Below are 14,308 nucleotides of genomic sequence, written 5' to 3' on the forward strand. Positions count from 1 at the left end.
TAATTCTAATACTGTTACAGAAGAGCTGCAGTTGCAAAAAATTGCAGTTCCTTTATCCACCAGAGGCATGTGGGATAAATGGAGCCCAGCATTAATTCATCTGTCCATATGCAAAACACAGATTCTGTTGATTTCAGGGCAAACTGCAGCATTCTGCCCCAGGAGCCTTTGATGCCTCCAAATCCTCCATGTCCCACTTGGTCCCCCCCATAAACAGCTCACCACTCCAGATGTTCAGGAGCCTCTCCCGATACCTGTCTCCCAAACTGCTCCATCATCCTTTAGCCAGTGAGAAGTGGGGAAGGGGCAAAGAAGGGAACAGCCCCGTTTGGGGGGTGCAGCACTTACTAGGAATCACTCACTGGCCCCACACATGGATCTGTCCTAGCTGTGCCCCTCTGACACCTGCAGGGAGACGGGCAGTGCAGGGGGAGGTTCTAGGCTCTGATACTGACCCTGGAGCTGTCGGCAGCTCCCCTCCCTTCCCTGCCAAGCCCTGCTCTCCTGCAAAGGGCTCCGGGGGATTCAGTTCCAATTCGACGTGTCCACTGTGGAGTTGGGCAGATTGAAGCAGCACCATCAGAACTGGGTCACAGCAGGACGTGAGAGTGGCCAGGAGACCCATCCCTGCCTTTCCAGGCCAGGAGGTACTAAAGGGTTTGAAGAGGAGCTGGTGTTTCCAGGGAGGTAGGACACAATATAAATCTTCAAAATGCTCCGTGTTGGTGCTGGAGATGAGAAAATGTAAAGGCTCCTGCTGAAAGGAAAACAAAGGAACAAAATGTTCTGCTTGGTAGTAAGCTGGTATCAATTCTCCCTGGCCAGCAAGAGTGAAACTTTTCTTCATGAGTAATCTAGCAAAAAAATGCTAAAAGGCAGAATTAAGAGTGAGTTTTCAACAGAGAAAGCTCTCACCCAAGACTTAAGAATTAGCCAAAGATTTTATTAGTGGGTTTTTATTTACCTCTTGAACTGTTCACAAGAACTGGGACAATGAGAGACACCACTCCAGGCACCAGCCCAACCAGCCCAGCAGCAGCCTTGGGCCACAAGCTGGGGACATCAGGGAGGTGTTTGTGCCACTCGGGGTTTATGGGCTGGGGACCCTCAGAAGTGCCCCATCTCCTGTTAATGTGTCGAGGTAAGAGCCATGCAGCACTGAGAGCTGTGCATTTGCATCCTGCAGCAGCCTCCCCAGGGCAGGCAGAGGGCTCACCTTCCTCCAGCCCCATCTGGCTGGGATCTCGTTCCTCACAGGCTGGCTTACCCCAAAATGAGGATGTGCACACGTGGTACAACCAGGCAAAGCCTTACAAATGTGTCACTTCATGTCCTGCTGCAGTCAGAGCAGGAGGGAAAGGCCTCCCCCATGGACCCTCCTGCAAAGCAGATGGGTGGGCAGGAGCTTTCCTCACTGGTCTGGGGGCAGAAGTGACCCATGGGGAGGCTCTGAAGCTCTGGAGAGAGAGAAGTGACCCTGAAGTGGACTGTCCCTCCTCGGGTGCTTCTGAGGCAGCTGGAGTCAGCTCCCAGGGCAGAGATGGACTCCCAGAAATGTTCTGGGGTGTTTTTCTCCGAGTGATGTTGACACCTACATGAGCAGGAAAGAACTCACAGAATCCAAGGACAACTGCACTTGGGAAGGGCAATCTGGTGGTCTGTAACTCTGCCTGAAGGAGATCCAGTTTGGATCAGCTTCTGCTGAGTCCAGAGTATCTCTGGGCACAGGAGTTCTGTGACTTCCCTGAGCCCGTGGACAGGTGGCTCTGGCTGTGGGACAGGACTGAGCCCTGTCACCTTCCCGTGGCTGGTTTGTGCCTGCCTCAGGGCAGTGGGTGCCCCAGGGCTGCTCAGGGGCACTGCTGAGCTCCACACCTCCTCACACCCTGCTCCCCTCTGGAGCCATGCTCTGGCTCCACACACACATCCAGACAGGGCTCAAACACTGCCCCTGCCTAAGAAACACCTGCACAGGTCACAGGAGAGTGGGGTGATGTCCTCCAGCTACACTCACATCCCAGCTCATGTCAGCACTGCCCAGGGCTGGAGCCTGAGGTGAGCAGCTGGTCTGCTGCTGAATTCCTTTACCTTTATGTAGTACCTCGAATTTATTTAGTACCTCAGTTCCCTTCTCTGCCCTCTCCTGAGGGTTCTTGGCACAGACAGTTAGGAATGAGACAGCACAAGGATGAGGCATATCTACACTGATTCAGGACTCTTCTAGCATCTGGCCTACCCTGTAAAGAAGCAGTGGCTCAATCAAAAGGCCTTTTTCCATCTTTTCAACACTAGCAGAGAGGTGTTAGCAGCAGCCCAGACCAGCACCCAGGCAGAGTGGCTCCAAGGTGCCCAGAGAGGAGCAGCAGAGTCCCCTGGGCCCCAGGACCCTGTCCCCAGCCCTTGTGAGCCCTGGCACTGCCTCCTGCTTGGCCCAGGCTCTGTGGGCAGGGATCAGGCTGATCTCGGCTTTCCTCTCCAGGAAAACACATTGCTGCCAGTGTCAGCCCCTGCCCCGTTCAGGGGAACCCTCAAGGGGGTTCTCTCTGTCCCAGGCAGCCAAGAGAGCTGCTGTGTTAGAGCTGGGCCACTCCCAAAGCTGATGCAATCACCACATGCAAAGATGTGCTGCAGCTTCATCCCACAATGGCCAGGTGAGAAGGGACCACAGTGGCTCCTCTGGTCCCACCTCCGTGCTCAGGCAGGGCCACCCCAGAGCACAGGGCACAAGATTGCATCCAGACAGTTCTGGAATATTTCCACTGATGGAGACTTTTAAGGGAGACAATTTCCCTTTCCCCAGCATCAACTGAGTTCCCTCTCCAACCATGAATTCAAGCATCTCCTGACTCCCTGCCTGGCAAGTGACTGTCCCTGATGGCCCCCGTGGGCAGGCCCACGACACACAGACTGCACTGCCCACTCCTGCTGGCCCAGGATCACCGGGGCACCAGAAAATCCCACACTGGTTTGGGTGGGAAGGGCTTTAAAACTCATCTCATCCCCCCTGCCCTGGGCAGGGACACCTTCCACCACCCCAGGGTGCTCCAAGCCCTGTCAGCCTGGCCTTGGCCACCTCCAGGGATGCAGAGGCAGCCCGTACCAGGGCAGGATTCCCAGGGCACGATTCCCAGGGCAGGATTTCCAGGGCAGGGTTCCCAGGGCAGGATTCCCAGGGCAGGGTTCCCAGGGCAGGATTCCCAGGACAGGTTCCCAGGACAGGATTCCCAAGGCAGGATTCCCAGGGCACGATTCCCAGGACAGGGTTCCCAGGACACGGTTCCCAGGGCAGGATTCCCAGGGCAGGATTCCCAGGGCAGGATTCCCAGGACAGGGTTCCCAGGACACGGTTCCCAGGGCAGGATTCCCAGGGCAGGATTCCCAGGGCAGGATTCCCAGGACACGATTCCCAGGGCAGCATTCCCAGGACAGGATTCCCAGGGCACGATTCCCAGGACAGGATTCCCAGGGCAGGATTCCCAGGACAGGGTTCCCAGGACAGGATTCCCAAGGCAGGATTCCCAGGACAGCATTCCCAAGGCAGGATTCTCAGGACAGGATTCCCAGGACAGGATTCCCAGGACAGGATTCCCAAGGCAGGATTCCCAGGACAGCATTCCCAAGGCAGGATTCTCAGGACAGGATTCCCAGGACAGGATTCCCATCCCGGGGTTCCCGGCCCGGATCTCGCGGACACTCCCGGGCACGGGGAGCGGGGCGGGGCCACCACCTCGGGGGCGGGGTCACCACCTCGGGGGCGGGGTCACCACCTCGGGGGCGGGGCCATCGCCGCGGGGGCGGGGCCATCGCCGCGGGGGCGGGAACGTGCTGGTGACGTTCGCTACGCGCCGCCTGACGTCACGCCGCCGGCCCCGCCCCTCGGCATGGCGGCGCCTTGCGCGGAGATGGAGCCGGCGGCGCCTCCTCCTTCTCCCCCTGCTCCTCCTCCGGCCGCGCCGGGCTCGGCCGGGCTCGTGTGCGCGCAGGGCCGCAACCTGCGGGCGGTGCTGTGCCAGCGCTGCGGCTCCCGGGTGCTGCTGCCCGGCGCCGCCACCTTCGCCCGCCGTGAGGTACCGGGGGGTCCGGGGCGGGGAGGGCGGCGGGCGGTGCCGGCCCCGCGGTGACGGCCCCGTGTCTCCGCAGCTCCTCCTGCCCGCCATGAGGAAGAAGGCGGCGGCGGCGGCGGCGGGCGGCGGCGGGGACGTGCTGCGGGAGCACTGGCTGGTGCGCGACATGTTCTCCTTCGAGAACGTGGGATTCACCCGCGACGTGGGCAACGTCAAGTTCCTGGTGTGCGCCGACTGCGAGGCGGGGCCCATCGGCTGGCACTGCCTCGACGACAAGGACAGCTTCTACGTGGCGCTGGAGCGCGTGGCCCACGAGTGACGCCGGCCCCGCGCTGGGAGCTGGGCCCGGCCCGACGGGCTGAGCGCGCCTGGTCACCGCAGAGCCCCACTGACCGCGGCCTGGCTGGCCACAGCTTGCCTGCTCCCCTGTGTGACTGACCCGCAGCCCGACTGGTCACCCCCTTTCCCAGATCCACAGGCTGACCAGCGGCAGGAATTGCAGCCCTGGCACAGCCAACTCCTCACCTGTACCCACATGGGAAGAGTCTTGGTCGTGGGAGGGTCCCTGTACCCTGCAGGGACAGCTCACCCTGGCATTTTTGCCCCCTAGCCTGATCTGCCCCAGTCTGGCTGTTCTACCACTTCCCTGGTGGCTGCTGTTGCTCCAGGGGGATGAGACATCTCTCATGCTGGTGGCCCTGTGACACCATGTAAATGGTGGCACTGGGACAGGACTGCTGCACTGAGTCGTTGTGGCAGCTGTGACTGTCTGACCTGCAGCCAGAGCAGTTCCAGGGTTTAAGGCTGAATCTTCTGTTGATTTTCAGAAGGAACGTTCACTGTCCCCAGCTCTAACATTTATGTTCTCCAAAACCTCATCCTACCTGACAGCTGTACTCTGAGAGTTGTGGTACCTGAAGTGAGTGTAAGGCATTCCAACTAACGTGCAGTTCCATTAACTGAGTACTTGGGAACAAAACACAGGTAGGATGTGCAGACAGCATAGGCTGATAGAACAGCAAACAAAGAAAATGTGCCAGAGCATAGAGCTTTCAGGCAGCAAGAGTGAAGAGATTCCAGCCTGAAAAGGATCTCAATCATTGGACAGGCAGTGCTGAAGCATGTCAGAACATGTGTCTTAAACAGTGATGTCAGGAAGGAATTTCTCTTCTGTAAAATCTGGTGGTAAAAGTAATCTGGGATATTGTGACCAGTTCTGGTTTCTGCCTTTTAAAAGCTGGTCACAGAGCTAATTAAAATTGGAAGGAGGCTGCAGCAGCTGTGGTTCTCACTGCATTTATCACTGCTGGTAATTGTGGCCCAGTTCATTCTCCAGTGCTAAGCCCTGTATGACAGAGCAGCTCTCCAGGGATGCTCTGGGCTCCCTGGAGCTGTGCCTCACTGTGGGACATATCTCTGTCCTCTGCTCATAAGCACTTGGGTACTAACCCAGCTGTGAAGGCACAGCTGTCACCGTGCTGGACTTGCTTGTGTCACCAAACTCAAGGTGAGGTGTATGTGTGCTGCCCCAAGGCTGTGGGAAGAACCTTTCCCTTGCCCCTCTAATGAGACTATTTTGCTGGCAGGGCTCTGTAAGGCAGGCACAGCCTCAGATGAGTCTCCCAGAAGAGGCATCCTGAAAGCAGGAGGGGCAGAAACAAGTCCCTTCTTTCTGCAGTGCTTGAGCACCTGCACTTTTAAGATTTTGGAGACTCTGCCTTAATGTGTGGCCTGTTGTGGGGCTGCTCTGTCAGGAAGCTCTGCTGTAAGCAGTCAGGATTTATCAGGGGAGGGACAGAGGCAGAACTGTGGTCTGGGGCTGACGGTCTCTCTGGAGCAGGAGGCAGATCCTGTGCTGTGTCCTTGCTAAATGTGTCAGATGGACATTTGTCATGGGAACTGCTTCTTCTCTTTTGCCCTTCCTGCCTCTTCGCCCTGAGCCCAAGGAGTGCACAGGTTCATGAGGGAGATGTGCCTCAAAGGACAAGAGAGCTTCCCTTGGGTTCTGCCCAGTCATCGCGGAATTCTGGGATCACATCACTAATTCCACACTTTCATTTGGACTGTCGTCTCTTAGGATATGTGTCCTGACCTGTAGTGCCCCAGTTACAGTCCATGTTACTTAAATATGCTGCGCTGCACAAGCTTCATTTTGAAGGTGCCACTGTGCAGAACAGAGTGGAAATCAGCTTGGCCAACGCTGAGTAAATGACCTCCAAAAAATGGTCCATGTGGATTCCTGAGTAGTGGGTGGCACTGGGCTGGAGCTGGGGGGTGGTGGCAGCTTTGCCAGTCAGTAAACACCCCTGGAAAGGTGGGAGAGCTCAAAGACCTTCATGTCGCAGTGGCAGCAACTGAAATCCATAGCACAGAGTGCTGTGAGCTCCTGCTCCTCTTTGGTGGGAGAGGGGAGGTGAATCCTCCATGTATCCAGGTGTGCTTTCTACTGACTCTTAAATATTAAATAGGATCACATAAACGTGAAATGCTAAGAGGAAATGAACAGTCTGAGGGGAATTCTTGGGAAGAAGCTTTTGTACCATGGGATCTTGGGGATCATTCAGCCTCAAGTAGGGTCTTGAGTTCCTGCAGCTTGGAGATGCCATGAGAAACAGCCCTGCAGTGCAGGTGGCACAGGCAGAGACCTGGGGCAGGTGACTGGACAGCTGTGCAGTCCAGCTCTCAGCACCTGGGCTAATTCATATTCCCAGAGGTGACTGAGAATTTCAGGGGGTGGGCAGGAAGTGGGGAAAAGGCAGCACCACTGTGTGGAATTTGAGTTCAGGCAGCTCCACTGTGCTGTTAATGGAGCTCTGTGGGAGGAGTGTCCCAGTTAGCAGATGTGGCCTGGGGGAAGAGCAGCTGCTGCTCCACTGGACACATCACCAGGTTTGGGATCTGCTGAAGCTGCACCGTTCCTGTGTGAATGAGAACTAATAAAAATTCACATAGACTCACAAATATTTTCACTTCTTTTTATGTAACGTGTTGAAAAACTGTTTTCCAGTTGCCTGCAATAACTCCTAGAAAATAAGGGTAGACAACCCTCAGGCATGGGAAGCACTTAGACAGGAAGGCTCACTTGCAGCCCATCCTTCTCTATCAACACCAAGACAGTGCAGAATCCCTTATTTCCACGTGTAGGTCACTTTAAATTAATTCGGAAATGGATTCTTCTATTTAATGTCTGCATAGACTGGACTCCTGAGACCATCTTGTGTTAAGATGTAGCAGTGCCTGGAGAGGGAGCATTAACAAACCTGCCTCCCTTGCTCCAGTCAATCCCTCCAGCAAAGTTCAGGGGGGCAAGTAATAACTATTTTGTCTGATTGCTTCCTAATGTGGATTTAAGGCATGCCTGGTTTGTATGGGTCAGGTGTTTATATGCTATAAATGTGCTTAGGATGGTTAAAAGCAGACCTTGCTTCACTCTGGCTCTGCTATTGGGTTGGGTTCACAGCCCAGAGTTGTGGTCTGAGCTCAGCTGCATTGGCACCTCCTGTAGCTTCACCTCTCTGCTCCCATTCCCACCCAAACCTCCCACCGGAGCAGCTGCTGAACCCTTTGCATGTTCAATTTGATAACTTAGGCTGAAGCTTCTTTTCTTGGCAGCTGGGCTGACACATGGGAGTTTGGGTGCTGCAGCCTGTGATATGCTCCAGGGGCAATGGCAGGATGAAGGCAGCTGCAGGCTGTGAGATCAGCTGAGCTTCGTGGGGAACTGCCACAAGTCATGCTTTGCATAGAGGTCACAATCACATTCTTCCTTCCCTAAATTATTATATTTCACTGAATCAGGTAAGTAAGTGGTGCATGGAGCAGGGGCTGGGATTCAAGGTTCCCTCTTTCCCAAGCTCTGCAAGTCAGAAAAGCCCTTGGTGCCTGGCCCTGCCTGAGGTCTGTCCTTGATTCCTCACTTCTGACTGAGGGAGTCTTCAGAAGAGCAGTGGTCACAATGTGGGCTTTGAAGCAATAGCATGGAGAACTTTGCTGTTTGCTTCCCTGCTGTGTCCTGGGGCTCTCCCATCCAGAGATGGTCCCCAGGGAGGAACCCCGCAGGGATGAAAGTGAGTCACTGCAACACCTGCTCAGTGTGTCTGTGGGACCTGCTGCCTGCAGGTGTGGAGGGAAACGGCTCAGCAGAGTTCAGAGAAGAGCTGTGACTGATGAAAGCAGGGCCAGCTTGGCCAGGGAGGTAGTCGTGGTGTTCCCTGTCCTGCACAGCTCACCCTGCTGCATTCCCTAAACCTCTGCTGTGAGCAGGGACTGCCCCTCCAGCACAGGCAGTTCTGCAGGGAGGTGTTTAGGGGAACAGGGATTTCTGAAATGTGTTATGAATTTCCCTGAAGTTCATTTTACATATCTTGCACTCCCTGGCAGGAACATGAGGAGGAAAGGAAACAATTGAGATTAAATAATTTCAAGGTCCTTGGACAACTGGTGCAGGGAAAATGTCCCTGCCTCCCACAGAGTCAGGTCAATACAGGCCAAACTCCAGAATCACAGAAACACTAAACTACCAAGTATTTTGCCAAAACCCCACCAAGTATTTTGAAGCTGCTTGGGGACACAAAAGGAAACCACAGCAGATGAGTGGAACTGGCCATAAAAATGCAAAGAGAACATGAGGACTTTTATCAAAGCCAGCTTTGTTCTCTTTCAACCAACACTTCCATGCATTTCAGCATAAACACTTGAGTGCTGAGCTGTGAGGCAGCCGGGTCCCTCCAGTGCAGCTTTGGTACGGGCACAGCTGGGCCCCTCAGTGACAGTGTGGGGAGAGAAGGGGGAGATGGCAGCCCAGGAGTCCAGTGAGAGTTACTGACTGTGGAGCTGGATGGGGGAGAGAAGCCAGTTTTCAGAGGAGTGTGCTTTGGAGTGAGTGCCCCAGAACCTGAAAATTACCCAATCATACCCAAAATGAAAATGGAGTGCTTGGCTTCCTTCGCACAATCCCTGAGGAAGAGTGAGCAGGTTTCCGAGGTTGCTGAGATAACACTTCCATCCTCTGAGGGGGGAAGCAGCTCTGGAAAAAGTGTTTCTTGCATTTTTCCTAAAACTGAATCGAGCACAGTCCACAGTCCATCCCAGTGGTTGCTGCAACTTGTCTTTTGAAGCGCTGCACATCGAACTCCGGGACAGCTGCAGGGGTGGGAGCACCTGTGGGGGAGGATCTGTCCCTTGAGCATCCCAGGGCCATTTCCTGGGGGGCTAAGACATGAACCAGTCAGATACAGCTTCTGCCTGGAGAAAGGCAGTTGCCTTTCCTTCCTTGGCACGGTTCTCAGCCGTGTGGGCTGAGCGGGACGGGACAGCCCCGGGCAGGTTTGGGAGCCCAGAAATGCACTCGGACCTGGCAGTGGGGCGTGTGCTGCCCCAGCAGCCGTGCAGCCGCAAAGGAACCGAAGCAGAGAGCCAGAGCCGTGTGTTGCCAGCAGCCCCGGCTGTGTGTGGCAGGACAGGGTAGAACTGCCGAGGGGTCTGTCCTTCACAAGTCTTCCAGGATAATTTGTGTGCTGATGGGATCCGAATGTCCCTGGGGCGAGAGGCTGCGCTGGGAGGATTCCCCCGTGAATGTGTTTGTGCCCGCCTCTCCTCGCTGGGGAAGCAGCAGGGAGTGTGTATGCTCAGCTGGGCTTTTGCTCCCCCTTTCATGTTCCTTGTCTTCCAGGAGGCTCTGAATTCCCCGGGGGAAGGCAGACAGTCGCTGTAATCGCTGTGCGTGCAGAGGCAGAGCGCTCCCGTCTGCTTGCTGCCTGGAGTCCCCCGTGCCATTGTTTCAATCCAGCTGGAAGAGATGCCCTGAGAGCAAGGGAAAATGAGCAAAGCCGTGTCAGCACAGGTATCCTTCCCCTCCCCAAGCAGCTGGCTCTGCACGCTGCCTGGAATGCTGTGAATAGCAGACACTCCATGGCAAACATCCAGAACACAGCTCGTTGCAGAATCGCTGGTTCATTTGGAATATCTGGCACTGGAACATGAGGATGTGACTTCAAGAACTTGTTGCCTCGTGCTTTCCTGTTCTGCTGGAGGCCTTGGTTCACTCTGCCAGGCCATGGCAGGTCCAAGGGGTTGGCACCAAAAAGGCCAGGACTCAGCAAATAGAACCAAACTTCTGAAGAGAAAGGGTGCTTGGAGAAAGGAGCAGCTTCAGGCTCCACATTCCCTGATAAGGAATACCGAAGTGTGAGGGCTGAGATGCATCAGCAGCAATCTGGGGACTCTGTGCCCTTCTCAGCTCAATCCCTGCTGCAGCCACAGGTGCCCCAGCCTGGCTGTGGTGTGGTGCCAGCACAGCTCAGGGAGATCTGGTTCCATCCCCTTCTGCAAGGCCCCTGCTAGGATGTGGGGGTTGCTGTTGGAAACCCAGTATGCTGGCACCAGAAGAGAATGTCTTGTGTGTAGCTGGATGGTACCCAAGACACAGCTCCTGATTTTGGGAGAGGTGATGCCACAGTGCCCAGTGCTGCACATACTCAGGGCAACACAACATAACATGCAGTTTACTGAGACCCTCTGGTTCACTCCTTGGCACCCCCTCCCCACCTTCACAGACAATTTGTGCTGCTGATCCAGCACAATGTGATGTGAAATTGGTCTTGACACAGAGGTCAGTGAAAAGAGGCTGTTGCCATATGCAGCTGCAGCCCAAGGCCAGTGCAGTGCAGAACTGGGTGCACTGGTTGTAGTGCAGTGCACCTGCAAAGCACCTCTGCTTGTCCATGCATCCCTCTGCAGGTCCCTGGGTCACCTGGAGCTCTCCAGCCAGGTCAGTGCCTGCAGTGCCTCAGCTCCTCAGGGCTAATGGGGACATGAATGCTCAGCTCTGTCCTGGTGCCCTGCTCTCATCCATCGGTGTCACCATGAATTTCCAGAGCATCTCAAATCTGAGACAGTGCACTGAGGAGTTTCTGTTCCTACCTGCTTTACTGGTCAGCAATCCACGGGATTGTCAGTGCAGCCACCCTGTGTGCATTTTGCGTAGCGAGAACCGACTCAGATCTGTGACACTTCCCCAGCCTCTGCTGCCTGACCATCACAGATGGACACAGCCCTGCCAAGGGAGTCTGGACTGTGGATGTGTCATGGTTTAACCCCAGGTGGCAGCTAAGCACCAGCACAGCCCCTTGTTTCTCCCCCACACTGTGATGGCAGGAGAGGTGGAAGGTGAAAATGAAAAAACCTGGTGGGTTGACATGAAGACAGTTAAATAATGAAAAAGATTTTTTTTAAATGTAAGGGGGGGAAACCAACAAAGAGAGGGAAATAGAAACCAAGAAAAACAAGTGATACAAGAAAGCAATTGCTCATCACCAACTGCCCTAAGCCTGGCCAGACCTCCCCATCCCCTCTGTTTCAGGGCTGAGCATGGCATCCCATGGTCTGGGATATTCCTGTGGTCAGTGAGGGACAGCTGTCTTCACTGTGTCCTGCCAGGTCTTTGTGCACCCCTGGCCCAATGCTGGTGGGTCAGGGTGAGGGGCAGAACAGCTCCTGACTCAGCAGGAGCTAAATCATCCCTGTGGGATCAGTGCTGTTTCCAGCACAGATCCCAAACGGCACCACAAGGTGCTGTAGAGAGCTGTGACTCTGCCCCAGCCCAAACCCATACAGCATGTGAACTGTTTGCCACACTCACTCCCTGCACCACCTCTGACAGGTTCCATCCTCAGAAGGACCACGCAACAGTCAGTACAGATGGGAATGCCCAGACTCTGGGAATAGGAATGAGTTGGTACCTGGTGCTGCTGCCTGAGCAGCAGGGAGGGGAAGCTGTACAGAAAGAGAGATCTGGCTTAATGCGTGATTTTGGTTGCCCATACAAAAAGAATCACAAAATGGTTTGGGTTGAAAAGGTCCTTAAAGCTCATCTTGTTTTTACCCCTGCCATGGGCAGGGACATTTTTCACTATCTCAGGCTGCTCTAAGCCCCATCCAACCTGGCCTTGGACACTTCTAGGCATGGGCAGCCACAGCTTCTCTGAGCATCCTGTTCCAGAGCTTCACCACCTTCACAGGGAGGAATTTCTCCCCAGTATCCTACCAATCCCTGCCCTCAGGCAGTGGGAAGCCATTCCCCCTTGTCCTGTCCCTCCAGGCCCTTGTCCAAAGTCCCTCTCCAGCTCTCCTGGAGCCCCTTTAGGCACTGGAAGGGTCTCTAAGGTCTCCCTCTCTTCTCCTGGTGAACACCTCCCAAAAAAAGCCAATTAGTTGTCCGAAAAGAGAGGCCAGTTCCTCTAACAGGGCAAGACAAGACACATTTTCAGTATCTAACCAAAAAGTTAGTGAGAAGACAAGATTTGTAGGCTAGGGACAGTTTACTGCCAGATAACAAACTGAACCTGGTTCAGGTACCAAAATCTGATATCATTTGAGACAGGGGCAGTCTCCAGCACAGACACAGCACCCCAATACAGAGAGTCCACAGCCCAACCGGTTCAGGAGGGCTTTGAATTCTAAATTAAAACCAACTGTACTTGCTAGAGAGGCTGTTTCAGCTTTGGCAAATGGCAGGTGGAGGTTTGGTACCACAGAGCAGTAGGGAAAGGCAGGAAAGCAGCACTGAAAGAGTCTGGGCTGAAGCAATATGTAAAGTGATCAGGGATGGGAGAAGCCTCTGCAATGTGGGTTTGCAGAGAACAAAAAAATAGGGCAGGTAGTGAAGTCTGTGCTTGCAGGAGTAGGATTAAAACAGTTGGATGAACAAACAATCTAAAATTTAAAAGCAGAGAATGTATTTAAGGTCATTAAACCAGGCTCTTATTTATTTAAGGATTACCTCCAAGAAGACAGGCTAATAGCATGGTGAGGTTACAAACTCAAGTGATCAAGGGAGACAGTGCTGATATTAAACTTGCTTATGAAATGTTAATCTGTGTGCAGACATTGCTGCAAGTGCTCCAACAGTCACAGAAGGAGCTTCACAAAACAAAAACAGAGCCCAGCCCTTTGGGGTTCCACTCTGGCAACTCGGGTACATCCTGCCACTTAATTAGACACTCCCTGCGGGGGCAGGATCAGGTATAAACATCATTAGAAGTACACCTACTGCACCCATCCAGGGTCCTGGAGGCCTTCCCTTGAACAAACCACTCTGGCTGTGCCTTCTGCACTTGTAATTCCCATATTTAAGGATTCCCAGCACATCTGGATCAGGACTGTTTAGAATAGGAATTAATTCAGTGTTGTCTAGTTGAATAGTTTTCAGTTTTAAATGAAAGTGATATCTTGGCACCCAGCAAACATTCCCAAAACCCTCATGGAGAATCCATGTCCTCCCATCAAGGTTTAGCCTGAGGTCAGTGGATTAAGCATTCTCCCCAGATTATTGCTCTGTTTGTTGCAATGGAGCACTTGAGATAAAATGTGCAGGTCTGTGTGATGAGATAGAAGGTTGTTGTGGTTTAGAAATTACATTTCCCAATTCAATGTCTCCACCAAGACTCCCTGTAACCAGATTCCTCTCACTGCCCCCCTTCCCCTTCACCTTCCTGTTCTGGGGATGGGATTGAGAATTGGAGGCACAAAAAGTGCAAACCATGTGTTGAGATAAGAACTATTTACTGGAAACAGCAATGAGATGATAAAACAACCAGTAATAGCAACAACATTAATAAGAAAAGGTATAAGGAATTATTTACATGGAAAACTAAATACCCAACAGTTCTTCCCGACCACGGCACACTTTCCTCCACCGAAGGGGAATGTCATTCTTCCTCAGGAAGTGAGATTCAGTCAGTCCCTCACTTCCACCTCTCCACCCCGGTGGTGAACTGCATGGTATGGAAAAACAACCTGGATCCACCCACATGGCTCCAGGCTCTGCCCCTCATGGCTGCTATGAAAAAAGTTCCCCCTGTCCTGGCTGAAATCAGGGCAAATGTGCAGGTCTGTGTGAGGAGACGGACATCCCACTCTGCAGTCAGAGCCCAGCAGTGTGCACTGGGCTGTTGCTACTCACTGGTGCATCCCAGGTGTCTGGGAGGAGCACCTCCAGCTGCACATCCCTCTCCTTCCCAGGCCCCTGCCCGCACCACCCTGAGGCACACCAGGGCTTGCGTCCTTTTCTGGGCAGCGCTTCTGGGTCTTCGTTTTTCCCAGGAAACCGAAATGGGCTGAATACCCCGTCCTGCTCCAGGGTGATCCTCTGTTCCTTGGATAGGGGCAGGGAGAGGGCTACAGGTAGAACTGCAGTGGTTTCTGATTGTAACCCAGTCTAGTGAAGAGAGTGTTCCATTTTGGTG

General features: G+C 53.9%; 1 protein-coding gene across 1 annotated transcript; it reads left to right on the forward strand.

Moving 5' to 3' along the window:
• Nucleotides 1-3,872: 3,872 nt before the first annotated feature.
• RABIF (RAB interacting factor) lies at nucleotides 3,873-5,339 on the forward strand. Its single transcript, XM_066335964.1, has 2 exons — nucleotides 3,873-4,067; nucleotides 4,141-5,339. The coding sequence occupies exons 1-2, from the start codon at nucleotides 3,882-3,884 to the stop codon at nucleotides 4,381-4,383; spliced, it is 429 nt and encodes a 142-aa protein (XP_066192061.1). The 5' UTR covers nucleotides 3,873-3,881; the 3' UTR covers nucleotides 4,384-5,339.
• The last annotated feature ends 8,969 nt before the right edge of the window (nucleotides 5,340-14,308 follow it).

The sequence above is a fragment of the Sylvia atricapilla genome, chromosome 25, assembly GCF_009819655.1.
Source record: "Sylvia atricapilla isolate bSylAtr1 chromosome 25, bSylAtr1.pri, whole genome shotgun sequence".
Taxonomy (NCBI): domain Eukaryota; kingdom Metazoa; phylum Chordata; class Aves; order Passeriformes; family Sylviidae; genus Sylvia; species Sylvia atricapilla.